Raw genomic sequence first — 17692 nt, 5'->3', positions numbered from 1 at the left:
TTTAATGCATAGAGACTAAATATCGAAGCGCGTAAGCGCCGCGTCGCTGTCTAACGCATAAGCATTGGTACGGAACCCATAGGAATGTTAACAAAATGTATACTCATTGTTAAAATCTCTATAAAATATCTGATAATTTGATGTGCATATGTCTAATGTCTAATGATTATTGTTGACCGCCAAATGTTATTTTTTTTTACTTTTTTTACTAGATCTCCGAAACCGCTAGACCTAATTTCATAAAAATTTCATCAAATCTTCATCTTGATATTGCAAGTAAAATGTTTTTGAATTATTCAAATTGCTTCATCCCGATTCCCGAAATCGTCGACGAAAATTGTATCTGAACACACACAAATGCACGCACACACACACATACACACACACATCAATTTTCTCTAAGGTATGCCAATATATTCAGAAACCTTTGAAACGTAAAGATATATAAAAATTTTCATTTTCGATTTTTGTGCGATTACTATAACTTACCCTACGGAAAGTAATTATAAATAAATCAATTTATCACCTCCAGAACATTAACAATCGTCATTTCATTTCGAATCAAATTCCAAAAAAAAAAAAATAGTTGCCAAATTTCCACAAAATTGAAAAAGTGCTCCCGCATAGTCACAGTCTAAACGCATTTGCAAATAATTCTGTGCGATATTTTCACTTATACTGTGCTCAGCTTGGCGGCATTTTCACATTTTTCAATAATTTTCACAAAATTGGAAAAGTGCTCCAGTACACAAACAGTCTAAACGCACTTGGGTAAACATTTGTACCAGAGTGGCGCTTAGACTGTGCTTAGCTTGGGTGATTTTTTGAATTTTTAGTCCAAAATTACAAAAAAATTTTTTTGAAAAAAAATTAGAAACAAAAAATTTTTTTTTCCAAAATCAATTGTTTTGTTGAAAAAAAGCAGAAAGTTCTTTGAATCATTTAAATCGGACGATTAGTTCTCTCAAAAACAGCCATTTTTTTAAATTTAGCTCTGTAACTCCGAAACCTCTGGGCCTACCTTTGCCAAAAACTAATCAGCACATCTCCTATCAATAGCAATCGAATGTTTTTTAAACCATTCAAATCGGTTGATCCGTTCTCTCAAAAATTCGCTTTCTATTTTTTGCACTCTTTGCTCCATATCTCCGTAACGGCTGGACCTGCCTTTGCCAAAAACTAATCAGCACATCTCCTTATCAATAGGAATCGAATGTTTTTTAAACCATACAAATCGGTTGATCCGTGCGCTCGAAAACGTGGACGAAAAAAAGCGGACATACAAAACACACACACACACACACACACACACACACACATCCATTTTTTCTGAAGTATGCCAAAATGTTCAGAAACCTTCAAAACGTCGAGAAATGTAAAAATTTTTGATTTCGATTTTTGGACGATTACTATAACTTACCCTACGGGAAGTGAAAAATGCATGAAAAATGATCAACACATCAATTTATTTCAACTCTAAATTTTCGAAGCCTCCATATGTCAATTTTAATACCATTGATAAATTTGAAAAATCGACACATTTTATTAAATTTATTACTTTAAATATTTATTTCAAATATTTATTTATTTAAGTAACATATAACTTAGTACCTTAACTAATATTTTGGTAAATAAGTAAGTTGGTGTTCCAGCTCAAATCGAAACAATCCTTCTAAGACCCGCACTCTAAGACCACTAAAATGTTTAGCATTGAAAGCACTTGGAAGTTTTCAGTAAAATTACAACAATATTGTAGATAAATAGGTACACAAACATGCAAAACTTATTATTAACTATATTTTAGTACTATTTGATCTAATTACCTCATTTACCAAACAGTGTAATTAAAATATTTTATCGTAAAACTTATCGTACCCGCGCAACTCCGTTCGACCCCAAAATTAAAATATTTAGCATAAAATCAAAACATATTAAAAAAATTAAAATACAACAATAACAAATTATCTTTATAAATATCTACAGTAATTTATGTTCAATGTCAAATTCGTAATCCATATCTTAAAAAGTCATAGATTATCTATTCAAATTTTTAACCGCTGTTATGACGATTAATTAAAACTAGATTTGAGCCTACGTAGTAAACTCATATATATTAACTCATAGCAATTATAAAAAAATCATTATTTTTATATTCATATGCTTTTATTTTACTACACCAAAATTCAAATAAAATTCTCAATAAGTTCTAGATTTAAAGATGTTAACGTTGAAATCAAGATATTCAAGTTGTAAAATTTAAACGAATGTTTTATAAACATATTATGCATATTACTAAAATCCTATTTCATTTTGTTGCACAGAATCTAAACCTAAAGTAAAAAGAAGAAACTATACGTTTTCTCTATATTTGTTTCCACATTATCATTGGTAATATTTAATTTATAATTTTTTAATAAAATTCAAAAGTCCCACTTTGCTTAATGTGCATATATTCACAAAAGCAAATTTGCGATTTTAATAACCAGTTAAAGAAATTACTGAAATAATAAAAAAAATGCTTTCTACCAACTATGTACAAACCTAAATTGAAAATATGAATTTAAACTAAAACTGATAAAATTATTGTTGGAATGATAATAATATGAAAGGAAATAGTAATAAATTCAGCAAGAGAGTATAAGCGTATAAAAATATATGAATAATTCAAAATACAAAATATCTATTAAAACTTTAAATTTCATGAGAACTTGTAATTTGCCACAGTAGCCAAACAGACATTTTTCGTCCTTTTAAAAAGTTCACACTTTTAGAAAGTGTTTCTTGTCACCATTCTAATGAAACTTTTTTCTAGAGTGGTTTGATTTATACTTAGAAAAAAAAAGTGTTCACCAATAACGATTTACGGAGCAAATATAATTCTAGGCTTACATCTGGAGGAGGCTAAACTGGAAAACATACATATGAAAGAAAGGACAACTTGACGAAAATCCTGTGCTTTGGTGGATAATAAGATAATCTACAAAGTTGTGTTAGAACCAATCTGAACATATGGCATAATATTTCGGGATAAAAGCAACATAAACATCATCCAGAGATTCCAGGACAAAGTCCTGGAACTCGCTCTAGTTGCTCCAAGCTAAATCATGAGCTGGTTGATTCATAAAAAACATGTATGCAGTAAATGGAAATATCTGTAGATTTGCTGTTAATCACAAGTAGAAACTAAAAAATCATTCAAATAAATTTTATTTTATAAGCCTATGAAAATTTAATACTATCTTTCAAAATTTTGATGAAACTTGTTGTTTTGAAACAACTTTACGAAACTGCTACTAAAATCCTAAGACTGAAAAGATTTGTGTAATTCAGTGTACTTACTGAAATATCCTGATGAATATTATCATTATCAAACCTAAAGGTGTCAGGCTCAAATTTTGCACAACGTACAATCTAATATCCAGCAGTAGTTTCATTTGTAAATATATACACAAATATGTTTCGAAGTGAAAATAGCTTTTCAATGTAATGCTGAAACCATAATTAAAAGGTGTCAGGCTCAAATTTTGCACAACGTACAATCTAATATAAAGCAGTAGTTTCATTTGTAAATATATACACAAATATGTTTCGAAGTGAAAAAAGCTTTTCAATGTAATGCTGAAACCATAATTAAAAGTATGTAAGAATTTCATCACAAAGAGAAAAGACAGCTTTTGGGTTGCCTTCTAATAAAGCCAGGGTAGTTAGTGGAAAATGCATCAAAGCAAATCATAAAAAATAGAGCAGTTCTTATAGTTATTCAAATAAATTTTGAAACAATTAAGTATTAAATATAATACAATCAATACTAAGCTCTCTCGCGAGATTATTCAGACAGACTTTCAATTTCAATTCGAACGAATCTACGCCGACCAGGAAAGTTTTCATTCAAACAAAACCGCGTCGGGCGTGGTTTTTGTGTAAATTATGCATTATTTATTTATTTATTTCTTTATTTATCATTCAACGAGATATGTGACATTTTATTTATAATGAGCGTAAAGCACAGGTACATTGTTCCGATGCGCCAACAAGGTTGACAAGAGAAAACGCTTCGAACAAATATGTACTCACGGACGAAATGAGACGCCCGACGAGACGGTATTGGTATTTATATTATATAAATATATTTAGTTTTGCTAACATATATGCAATAGATATGTTCTACGCATTATTGGGCCGTTTCATCACCAGACGACAAGATAACGGCATGGCACAGAAAGCTGAAGGAAAAGATTGTAGTGAATTGGTACGCAACTCTAAAAGTGCCTGAATATTATTTCGTTCATTGAAATTGTTGAAATGTTTGTTTTGACTAAATCTCAATGTCTATAAATCTGTATTTTTTTAAGAAATTAAAAAAAGCCCATTGAATTTAGAGATTTGGTGAAAACAGCTCCAAAGGCAGAGTTTTGGAAATACAAAAATTTATGAAGATATTAGCATTTAGTAATCAAAAATGTTTATTTGTTGAATCATGATATGATTGAGGCAGCTCCAAAAACTGGAATTTGGAAATACTAGATTTTCTGGAGATAACAGCATTTGGAAATCAAAAATGTTTAATTTTTAAATTATTATTGGGTTGTGGTAAAGGCAGCTCCTAATAAGGCAGGGTTTTGGAAATTTAAGAATTTTTGGAAATAACAGTATTTGGCGATTAAAAATGTTTATTTCGTAAATTATAATAAGCCAATTGAGTTCTGATACAAAGCAGATCCAAAGCAGAGTATTTTAGAAGTACTAGGACTTTTGGAACTAACTGCACTTGGTAATCAAAAATGCTTAAATTTTTAATCATAATGAGCCAATTGAGTTCTGGTAAAGGAAAGATTTTAGAAATACTACAGTTTTTGGCACTGCATTTTCTAATCAAAAATGGTTATTTTTTAAATCATAATAAGCGCATTAAGTTCTAGTAAAGGCAGTTCCAAAGAAAAAAAATTGAAAATACTAAAATTTTTGGAAATTACTGCATTTGGTAATCAAAAATAATTATTTTTTGGATCATAATAAGCCGATTTTTGGTAGAAGCAGGGTTTCGGAAATAATAAATTTTGAAGATAACAGCATTGTGTAATTAAAAATAATTATTTTTTGAATCATAAAAAGCCTATTGAGTTCTGGTAAAAGCAGCTCCAAAAGCAAAGTCTTTTGGAAATACTAGAATTTTTGAAGCTAACTGCATTTGGTAATCAAAAATGCTTATATTCATAATAAGCCCATTAAGTTTAGGTGAGGGCAGGTCCAAAGTCAGGGTTTTGAAAATACTAGAATTTTTGGAGATAATAAAATTTGGTAATCAAAAATATTTATTTTTGCAATTTTTGTACAACTTTAAATCAACCATACTTCTTATCAACCATACAACCAAAGTTTCTTATCATTATAGAAGTTTTGCAAAATTCACTTCTATACTTTCTATTTTATATGACAATTGGCATTAAGGTGCAAAACCATACCGATCTAGTTACTATTTTTTTAATTCCATGTTATTACAATATGCCTGGAAAGGTATTCAGTTATCTTGATGACTAATGTGTAAGGATAATATTTTAAAATGCTACCCAATGGTAGTCATTTTTTAGTTTGAAAATTAGATGGAGAAAATTCCGAAAATAAAATCTAAATTACATGTTGGCTCTACTAAATTTAAAGGCCATGTTCGGTTTTCCAGTCTTGTCTTGTTTTTGGATGTCTTCTGATTTTTTCTGTTACTGTATATACTCGTATATTGGAGTCTTGTTAAATCAGCCAATTTGGGACATATTATAATGACTCTAATATTTTTTAAGAATTTTATTTTCGTATCCTTACAAAATGTTTATGTTGGTTGGACTTTTGCTACCCCAAGAAAATATGCCATATATCCATATTGGTTTCAAGACTACTTTTATATCTCAAAATCTTTTAGTGAGTTATTAGATTAGTCTTTGAACCAAACAGCCAGTTTAGTTAAACTAGTTATTAATAATAATACTATTATATTTTTATTGTGTCATTTTCCAATGTGTAATTGTACATTACAAGTGAAAAATATCCTCAATGATTAAACAGTCGGCAAATACTACGCACTATTCATTGCAGCAACTACGAGAGATCCACTAACACTAAAAGGTGAAAAATAGTTTGTCAAAACTAATGTATCGTGTCAGTTATTCATTCACTTCCAATGGCAAATTTCGCAAATGGTCTGATCTAGTGGCCTTGGCCTCCTAAAATTGTTTCTTCTGACCGATTCAATAACTCATAGGAAAAAACTTTGTTTTCTAGCAGAAAATTGTAGGATTAATTTGGATTTTAGACATTGATGTAGCACTTTTATCATAGCATGAAAGTAAAAACAAGAGTTGCATTAAATCTTTTTTGAATCAATAATGGCTTACTCTGCCCTCCGAATCCTAATCTTCTAATTTGCAATTAACATTTTATGTTTAATTTCTATGTCAACTAAAGAATTTTTAAAATTAACGACTTACCGTAGGGCGGTAATATTTTAGTATGATCTATAAGACTATGGTTCTAACGTCGAAAAAAAATCATAAAAATCATCGAAAAAAAATGTTTTAACACATTATTAGAAGAAAACGGCCCGGCCGATCTTTGCCGAAAACTAATCAGTACGATTTCATTTCATTCTTAATAAATATTCCAATTATTAGCAAATATTAATGATACTACTCAACAAATTTTTAACCATTTCATTTAAATACTTGCTTATTAATTTATGATAAATTTCATGCATTTCCAAGATCATTATTTTATGATAAATTTTAAAGGATCAGTCTTCCAGTGCAAATATTTTTGGATGATTCATTATTTAGATGCTGGATGAAGGACAATTAATTATGGATTATGTATTTATTAATGGATGCACTTACTTAAAAAAGCGTTCAAAATTAAATAGACTTATGGTACACCCTATACTTATATTGACTCCTTGTGGTCGAATACAAATGCTCAGATATATACTTATAATTATAAACTCAATAAACATAATTAGATTATTTAAAAATTATAATACTGGTAGCGAATAAAATAAAACAAATATTTCCTTATAGGTTTTGACGATTTTAAAATAAGATTTTAACACTGCCAAATAATAATATTCTTGAAATAAATTGTTTTCTACCATATTCTTATGTTTGCTAGTGATGAATCCTAATAATTAAAGAAACGAATAGTTCAACATTTTTAACTGTTTAAACTTAACTTTTGAATTTAATTAAAATCAGAATAGAAGAAAAAAAAGTTATATCTTTCAGTTCAGTAGAAAATAGTCAGCTAAAAATGATCATTAACAAATAAGCATACCTCCCAAATAGCGTTCTATTAATATTCAAATACGGTATTTGGGTTTGTACTATCATTTTAATATATAAATATCAATTTTTCAATTTTTTATAATGGTTTATATTTAAATTTATTTTTGAGCTAAAAGCTTGGAGATAGTTTTTCTTTTATTTCAAAATAATAGCTCTTCTTTTGGGAAACAAGTTCTTTTATTCTTATTCAGAAAATGCTTGAAATCATTTTAATTCTAGTAACGTTGAATATGTTTTTTAATATTATTTTTAAGAAAAAATATTTTTAGTGAAATTATTATATATAAATGTTGAAATGTTTACTTTTAAACTAATCACATTAATAACCAACAATAATCATAAACTAACAAGTAAAAAATAATCATTAATAACATTACTTAAAATGTCCAACGAATATCAGAATCAATTGCAACAAGATTTTTCTTCTTTTAAAGTTCAATGTTCTATTCATAAATGTCTTATATAACACAGATTAAAATTTGTAATCATATTTTCTTAATTAAGAGTAAAAGTAATATAATTATCAATCCAGATATAGAAAGTATGAATTGTATTTTCTTAATAGCGTGTATTTTTACCTTTGTCTCTTCATACATTACTGATGAGAACCAATGAGTTCAACAACATATGTAAATCGAATTAAATTATATGTAGAGATGCGATAATTAGAAAAGGTAATATTTGAAAAAAGTGTACGTGTCATTTTTTATTTTATTAAGAATAAATTTACCGAACGTAAAAAATGTTCTACGACTTACTTCATGATAGAGAACATATTCTAATCTGATTTATCAATTTTAAAGCGATTTCAAAGCAACCAAACAAAGTACTTTCAACAAATATTACCAAAAATTTTATACATAACTTAATATAAAATATACTCAAAAAAAGTTTTTTTGAATCATATCAAAATTTTGATTAAAATTTTCACGAAATAAAATTAACAAATATTTCTCACTAAATACTTTCTTACTAAACAGTTCTCAATAAATACTTCGTTAATTTATAAAGAAAAATCGTTTACTTTTAAAAATTGCATTCATGATTTTTTGACTCCGTATGATTATAATTAAAAAAATATTAACAATCTCGAAAATCTCAAGTTTCGAATAATTCGAAAAATAGTGACAAAATAATTTGCGAAATATCTGAAATCTGGAAAGTTCCTCGTCAAATGTGTCTAAATTGGTAAACTAGAGCTTTTAGATATTTTGTACAGGATAGAGCGGGGCTTAAAGATTAGTGGGTAAAACGGTCCACCATCATTATCTCAAAAACGAGCAAATTAAATGTTGTTACGTCTCTAAAAAGATAAACGTAAAAGTATTAACAATTTATGCAAAATGTTTTTTTTCTGCTAGTATTTTTTGGTTTTGTGCTCTTTTATATAGTTTATGATAAATGATTATAATTTTTAGGTATACATTATTTCATTGTTTTGTATATATTGTTAATATTTTTAAGTTAGCTTCAACAGTATTTTATATAATCTCTATAAAAGCTGGCATGTGGGTATGGTATAAAGAACCAACTATTACATTGGGAAAGGTGTAAACGATAAAAAATGTAAATTAAGTTGAAAAAACAATTTTACAAAAGAAAAATTCAATCAATAGTTATTCGATCTCTGCTGATAAATATTTCTCTCAAAAAAAACAGATCAAAGTTACATACAATATAATTTTGGTGCAAAAAGGGACTGATGATAAATTTTAGAAAAATACAATGCATATTTCTATAATTAGGATAAATCGTTTAACACCAAAATTACAAAAATTTGTGTGTCTATCTGGACCAAAAGTTGACCTTTCGTCGTTTTTTCCTGAAAAAAAGCGACTGCAGACTTTTGCAAAATACTATTTGAAAACGTATTGATAATTTCTTATATAGGAAAAATACGTAAAAAATGACATTGCTTTATTTTTTAATAATAATATAATCGTAAATCGTTTTTACTTATCTTAATTATCTTTTGCAATAAATACAAGTTTCTTGTTTTACCAGTGGATCTTTTGGTCTGTTTTTAGAAGTAATTAGTTAGTAAAAGTTAAAAACCAATCACCTTTTCCAGGTATGTTTTCTTTTTTGTTTGGTCTCGAATGTACCGCCCTGTAGTTCTTGAAAAATGGTACTATGTCATTTTGTCCACTGTATAGGTATTTGTTCTATTTGTCCGTAAGTGAACAAAATTAAATAAATAATTCCATCAAACACCTGATAATTGTAATAACATTGATTAAAATTACTAGTACTGGCATATAAGTTCATTGACTGCAACAAGATTGTCACAATGACGCTCAACTTCTGACATGATTCTGATTATCTTCATGTTATGCAATCGCAAAAACGTTACTAAAACTAGCTTATTTTTAAATAAAGCCACTGTGTCATCTATGGTAATAAAATGATGCGGATCGCTTTCCTTATTTAAAAAGCCACCAACTTTTTGGCGACAAATTGGACTTGTCCAGATATAAGCTTTGTTATATATCTGTAGTTATAGTTCTGCAATAAGTTGCAATATATCATCACAATTAGAAGAAAACAACCATTGGGTTGCCTTTTAATCAAGAAATCCATGAAATAGATAGGACAACGATGGGGTAGTATTCTGAAAGACCATATACTTAGGACATTCAGTAATTGTTGTGACCGTTCAGTAATTGCAACCCAGCAGTTGTCCAATTCAATATGATCCAATCCAATATGATCCAATCAATTATGGCCAATTAACTATAATCAAAGTATTTGCTGACATTTTCATTATATATGTGCACGAGAGGCGATTTTCACATGAGGCTATATTTGAGATTTAAACCTTAAGTGGAAATTTGACATCAAAGTCGTCTGATATCGGGCTTTGGCGGTAGAATCACAAAATCTGTTGTGAATCAATTTATCACTCTCCGAACGACCTCGCACTAAGCTGCATTTCGTTAAATGTTTGTTTATGTTATTGCATAAAATTTCGCTATTGATTAGAAATTTTCGTTATATAATAATTCTGTCACAAAATAGTCCAAGTGTCGAAACATGTCCTGAATAATTTCATTCAAGTCGGCAAAGCAATTCATGGCACGGTCTTAACATTAACATTATCGGCACTTGCTCTCTTCTGTTAGAGTGTTTGTCTGTTTCTGTTAGTATTTGAATTGTGGTAATGATTTCGGTTTCCGTTTTAAAATTCAAGGCGTGTCCGGGCTATTTATTTTCTCTAAATTAAAATTACGCAATATACGTGATACGTCGAAACGTAAGTGATATCAAATATTTGCATTTGCTAATAATAATTCGACCGATTTTTTCGTTTCGGTCGATCTGTTAGTGAATATTGATTGACAATGATTTGAAGCTTTTCAGCGAATTGTATAGAATTCATTTATGATATGGACCTAGGTGTAGTCGAGTTAAGAAATACTACACAATGGGATATACAAGCTAATTGAGATCACTCTAATAATAAGTGCGAAGAATTTTATCAATTTCTGACTTCAAATTTGTCTTTGTGTCTTTACTTTTCTCATGATAAATATATATTAGGGTAGAGCGGCACACAAAGGTGACTTTCAGTAATTACACTGTCTAAACTAAATGAACTAAAAGACAACAAATACCATGCATCAAACAAACTAATGTTCAGTAAAATTATTAGTTAACTATTGTCTTCAAACGTCAAGCAAATCTAATTAGATAAAATTGAAAATTAACAAACCAGATTTTCTGTCAACAACATAAACTTTTTCTTCGCGAAGTTAATAGCAAAAATATGATTAATTTCTGGCACAGATTATAGAAATCTGTATAATACGAACTGTGGCAAACAATGCAACGGATTCTAAAAAGTCATTAACGAGACATCTTTAATCTTTTCATTATTTGCAAAATTGTTAAAATGTTAATTTTATGTAATTCGCATAATTATGCAAAAAAATGATCATGCGCAATATTGGCTGTGAACTAATCGCAATTAATTTGTTATTGTTATCTGCACTTAAATATAATTATCATTTCGGATCTTTTGTAACCATACTGAGATTTATCGAATAAAATTAATTCTTATCATCACTATTCAATTATAATACCGGTTATAAAAAATAAAATATGCAATCGGCAAGATAACATAATAATTGTTCAATACAAATAATTTTTTAACAATATATGGGTATGAGAAAAAACACGTCTCGATTAGCATTGAAATTTTAAACTTATACAATATCGCGCCCCCGTCTATTATCATAAATTATTTAAACAGGATGGTAATTAATATTCAATAAATATAAACAATTACAGAGACGTATTCATTTTTAGTTAAAACTTGAGAAAAAAAGTAGAACCATATTTTACTTATAGAAGGCATCAGTCAATTGAAATGAGATTTTTTGCACAAAATTACAATAAATTAAGTGTTTAAAAAAATTAAAACAAACTAGGTATAACCGTATGTAGTTTTTATTTAAATCGATGTAAAAAAATTGATGCATTTTTATTTTTAAATACGTGCATATGTCCGGCTCTATTTACTTTAATATTTAGAGTTTTTGTACGAAACTCAAATTACTTGTTTTTAAATTTTTAAGTGAATGAAGCAATGTCAATAGTCACAGACAAATTTGTTTTAATAGATAAAAAATAGCAATTCGATTAATTTTTATTTTTATAGGTAATAGTTTATGCCAGTGTTTCTAAATTTTTTTTACTTAAGTGACCTTTATATTCCTAAACACTTTAATGTTAAAACTTACTTAACCGTTTCTGCTCATTGTTTTCTTCAACAGATTTTCGAATAATTGAATTGAAAAAATATAACAAATCTTCTTAAAAAGCCTGCATGAAGAATTTATAAAACTTAAGTGTCATAAAATATTTGTAAAAAATAAATTTATGATTATAGAATGTAGTGTACGTAGTAAACTTTGTCTTTAGTGTAAAGGAAGAGAATTCTCAACTGAAACATTATTTGATTTATACTGTAAATTATTCAAATATATTATTATTGTTCAAGTATACTTTAAATCATACAATTTTTAAATAATTAGAAAATAGTTGTTTTTTTCTAATGGTAATTCAAGAATGAAAATAAGTTTTTAAAACATGATTTCGAGTGGTAAAGCACAAATTGAAAAAATCCCAGCTTAGATGTAAAATCTGCATAATAAATTAAATAATATAGCTAATATGCAATTGCATAATGTAAGAGTGATTCAAAATTTTCATATACCCACTCATGTTTTATCATATATGCAACAAAATAATGTCAGCATTCATAAGAAAATATTATCATAAGTTAAAGAAAACCATCTCGTATGACTTACTTAAAAAATGCTTACATTCACTTACGTAATTTGTTAGAAGTGTTATAACTTATTAGAATTTTATGAGCCCATAAAAGTCAAATGTAGCAAATAAAATATATTGCAAAGTATAACTTATTAAAAAAAGTCTCAGTTTTAATATATGAATAGAGCTTTTCTTTCATTCAAGCATTCTCAGACATTGTTCTCATGGATCGATTGCATTTATGATATGATTGATTGATTTGATTGTAAGACAAAATGATTCTACTAATGTAGTAGATCATGAATGGAATATGGTAATTACATAAATTTTACTGTGAAAGATTTTAGATAAATTTACTTCAATTCAGTTTACTTCAAAAATTAAAAAAATCGAATCAATCAATGTTTATATATCCTTACGACCTTGTCTGAACATTTTGGCATACCTTAGACAATGTTTGTATGTGTTGGTGTGTGGGTGTTTGGGTGTGCGTGTGTGCGTGTGCGTGTGCGGATACATATTTTTCTTGTTTCGATATTTCGTCTCCATGCAGCTAAAGCAGTGCGATTTCTTTAAAAAAAATGTTCAAAAATTCCTAAACAATTTTTTCCAAGTTTTTTTTTCCAAAAAAATCAATTTTTTCCAAAAATTTAATATTTCTCAAAAATCTGATTTTTTCAAAGTTTAGAGTAAAATTAATCTTAAGGCACGATGCCATTCACCACTAGTTACCACTTATTTTGGTTCCGTATACATTAAATATTTTATGTTAATGAGAAATTTGTATCTAGTTTTTATAGAAGTCTGTCTTATTTACTCAAGAGAGGTCTTATGTTTAAAACAGATTTTAATGTTATAATTTAATGTTGACATATATTATTTTTCAAAATATATAATAAATTAAATTTTAAATCTGTATGTACATGAAATTAAAAAAATATATATTAAGTTAGATGTTTCTATATTAGTTTTGTAATTGTTAATAAATTATAATTTAAATGAAACAAATCAGAAAATATTCAATATCATGAGCTTGCATTAGAAGAGAGTCACGTGCATATTATATATATATATATATATATATATATATATATATATACATATATGTAAAATTTATAAGGTATCATATTTAATCATCAAACCGACAGAGTCAACACTTTGATTTTGCTAGCACTAGCATTCCTCAATGACAAAATTAATCAATTTTGCCTGGGCATCTATTCAATTTAAAAAAAAAATATTTAAAAATGTATGATAAACAATAATTGCTGAAGAATTGCAGAGTGCATAATAAAAATATTGTGGACATTTTTCAATTGCAAGGTCAATTTTCTGTTCAAACACTTTTTAATAATGTATAGTAAAAATAAAAAGGAATGTTAGTCGAACTAATTATTTTGTAGTATTCAAAAATTGTTTGTTCAAACAAAATGCATACAATATCAAAATGTATAGCATCGACTTACACGCAATATGCATAATGCATTCAACATTAACATTTCAATTTATGCGATTTGAATGAGTAACAAATAATATTCATTTTATTCTACATATTAATCGAGTCATTCTCATGTATCACACACAATTATTAAATCAATGGGATGATGATTTTTTTTATTGATTTAATTATAATAAACGATATAAGATATAAAACCATTAAATTGATGTATCCCATTTAAATAATTCTACAGTGCTTCATTGATACATAATCTTATATTACTTGCATTTAGATTTGACATGTAACATTTAATTTAATTTTAAAGAAATTGATAGATAAAAGCTATGGTATTGGTATCCATCAATCTAAAAACTTAACTTAGACGTATAGGTTTTCATTACGCTTAATATGACCAAGATAGTTATGAAATTTTGACGTGACGAGTATATAATAATAATAATTATTATTATATATATATATATATATATATAATTTATGAAAAAATCTGAAATATTTATTGAGATATTTTTGCGTAAACCGTTATAATAGAAACATAAGTTTTCAAAAAATTTAATGAATTTTTTAGTGAAAATTGTATTCACACTTCACACAACGATATTGTGCTTTGACAATTATAGTTATAATTTAATTTTTCAAATTTATAAATTTGTCACTTCATTGCATCTAGTCATCGAAAATATAAAATCAAAAATCTTTGATCGTTATATCGATGATTTGAAAATCAAAACAAAAAATCGTTAAAAATATCGATAAATAATTTGTGGTATAACAAAAAAAAAATTATTTATTTGAAGACTAAAATTGTTCTTTAAAGAACAGAAATGAACCCTAAGGTTATAATGGAAAATACGTCAGTGGCTGAAAAGAATTCATACGGAAAGGAAAAAGAAATTTTAGAAGTGCTTTTTGACTATGATTCTGAAGAGGATGAATGCCAGAAAATGGTATCATTTACCTATAGGCAAACTGCTTCAACTCTAACCCTTTTAATAAGATTGAACCGGCCAATGGCAAAAGACGTGTCAGTAATTGCGGAGGCTGAAGACCAGCTATGCCATTTAAAGTTTCACTTGGGTGAATATATTTATGTTTCCACGTTGAAATTTCCTGGATCATTTCAGCCAGGTCAAGTGCCAACAAAAATGAGTAATTCGCGAATGTTCTGGGTGTACCTGAAGAAGGCAGAAAATGCGTATTGGCCCGATATGCTGTTCAAGGCTTGACCACAGATAATTACATTTGAATTATGTAGAAATATGTAACTTATACTCTGTTTGAATTCTACGATATACTCTGCTTTATGTTGTATTTGTAATATATGACATAGAACTTATATATCTTTTTATATTCATTTTACGGTAAGATATGATTTTCACATATATATCAACAAATCAATGATTTTATAATTGAACCAGTTTCCGTAGGACCGTAATGGTTTAGTATGTTCTTTAAGACAAAGTACTCTATCATTATACCAAATAAATCGTCTACTTTTAATTTTAACAAACTACTCATTATCTCAAACTTGATGAGTTTTCAAAATTAAACTACTTGTCGTAAGGTCGTAATATTTTAGTAAGTTTTATGAGACCATAATAAAAATCGCCAAAAAAAGTTCCATAAAAATCGGCTTAATTTTTTTTTTCAACAGTTAATTACAAAGAAACGGCTCGGCTGATCCTCGCACAAAACTGAGAAACAATATTCCTCATCGAGATGGCTTTTAAATTTCTGAAATCGGTTCAAGCGTTTTTGAACAAACGTCGATAAAATTTAATTTTAACAATACAAAAAAACGATACCAATTTTTGCAAACTTTGACGAATTTTAAAGTTAAACGAGTTGTCGTAGGGCCGTAATATTTTAGTGTAATCTATAAGACTATGGTGTCCACCGTCAAAAAAAATCATAAAAATCGTCGAAGAATATTTTTTAACACTTTATTACAAGAAAACGGCCCGGCCGATCTTTACCGAAAACTAATCAGCACGATTCCCAACCAGTATCTTTCAAACGGTTTTTGAATTATCAAAATCAAATCAGAATTGCGGCTAAAGCGTGGACGAAAATTTTTTCACTATTCTGCTATTTATAAAAACGGCTTGGCCGATCGTTGCACAAAACTTATAAACGCTAGTCCTCCTCATCGAGATACATCGATTCGCTTTTAAAAGTATATGTTATTGAAAGTCCATGAACCGAAGATGGGTAAAAACGATTGAGACTGGTTATAATATCATTACATAAATAATTATCATTAAAACAAAACCAAATGTCATTTTAGTTTTATATATTTCACTGCTTATTTTATAACTTCAAATTTTAGGTAGACTTTACAATAATTTATAATGAGGGAATGCATCTATTCACACGTTGGCCAAGCTGTAGTCCAGATAGGGAACGCGACATGGGAACTTTACTGTCTTGAAGACGGTGTTGAACCGAATGGCATATTAGCTAATCCTAGTAAAAGATCGAATTGGCAAGCAGACAGAATATAATGCTATATCCCATTCTTCAATGAAAGTGTCATTGGTCAATTGGTCCCAAGGAGCATTATGGTTGACCTGGAGCCAACGGCTATCGATGAAGTTTAGGTAGGAACCTATGAAAACCTTCTCAGAATAGATAACTTGATAACTGCTAAAGAAGATGCTGCCAGTCACTACGCTCGTGGTCACTATTCAATCGGAAGAGATGTCAAAAATGTTATGCTTTGCGTGCGCCGGCTCAACTGAACAATGTACATGTGTGCAAGGTTTCTTTGTATTTCATTCATTTGGAGGTGGTACTGAATCTGGCTTTTCATCGTTGTTAATACAAAAACTCCCTGACACCTACCACAAGAAATGTAAGTTACAAGTAGCAGTATATCCAGCTCTGCAGGTGTCAACGGCTGTTGTAGAATCCCACCATGCCATTTTAATCACACATGCAACTATTGCAGCAGCAGATGTAGCATTTATGGTTGATAACGAAGCTATTTATGATATTTGTCGGACCAAATTAGGAATTGAACGACCCCGCTACACTAATTTAAATCGTTTGATCAGTCAAGTGGTTTCATGAATTACTGCTTCTTTTTGTTTTAATGGATAATTAAACGTCGATTTAGGTGAATTTCAGACAAATTTTGAACCGGTACCGAAAATTTACTTTTCTAGACTATGCATCAATTGTTTTAGTAAATGAATCTCAGTATGAAGTTTCAAGTGTCAACGAGATCACAATTCAATTGTTTAAGAATTTTAATCAAATAGTAAAATGCGATACAAAAAGAGGTAAATATATTGGTTGCTGTATGTTCTATCGTGGAGATGTCGTGTCAAAAGATGAAAAAGCTGTCATAACTATTCTTTCAGAAAAAATGCATAAAATTTGTTGAATGGTGCCCTCCGGTTTTAAAGTTGTCTAAATAATCGGCCTCCAAGGGATGTATCGATGTTATAAAAAAATTCGAGCAAATTGAAGAACAAAGATCTGATGTATGCAAAAAGAGCATTTGTACACTAGTACATCAACAAAGGGATGGAAGAAATAGCATTTAACGAAGCCCAAAATGATCTCTCGGCATTAGAGAAGATTACAATCTAACGATTCCATAGATGAATTTGATTTGACTATCAGACAA

The 17692-nt window shown here is 28.5% G+C and overlaps 1 protein-coding gene across 1 annotated transcript; it reads left to right on the top strand.

The window, feature by feature from the left end:
* Positions 1-16713: 16713 nt before the first annotated feature.
* Positions 16714-17130, top strand: LOC113374742 (tubulin alpha-8 chain-like). The gene has a single exon (XM_026614715.1). The coding sequence runs from the start codon at positions 16714-16716 to the stop codon at positions 17128-17130; it is 417 nt and encodes a 138-aa protein (XP_026470500.1).
* The last annotated feature ends 562 nt before the right edge of the window (positions 17131-17692 follow it).

This window comes from Ctenocephalides felis, unplaced genomic scaffold (assembly GCF_003426905.1).
Source record: "Ctenocephalides felis isolate EL2017-DRISC unplaced genomic scaffold, ASM342690v1 CF-g0.4_SCAFFOLD_01886, whole genome shotgun sequence".
Classification (NCBI taxonomy): domain Eukaryota; kingdom Metazoa; phylum Arthropoda; class Insecta; order Siphonaptera; family Pulicidae; genus Ctenocephalides; species Ctenocephalides felis.
The sequence above is the reverse complement of the archived record's forward strand: the minus strand, read 5'-3'. Positions and strand labels throughout refer to the sequence as shown.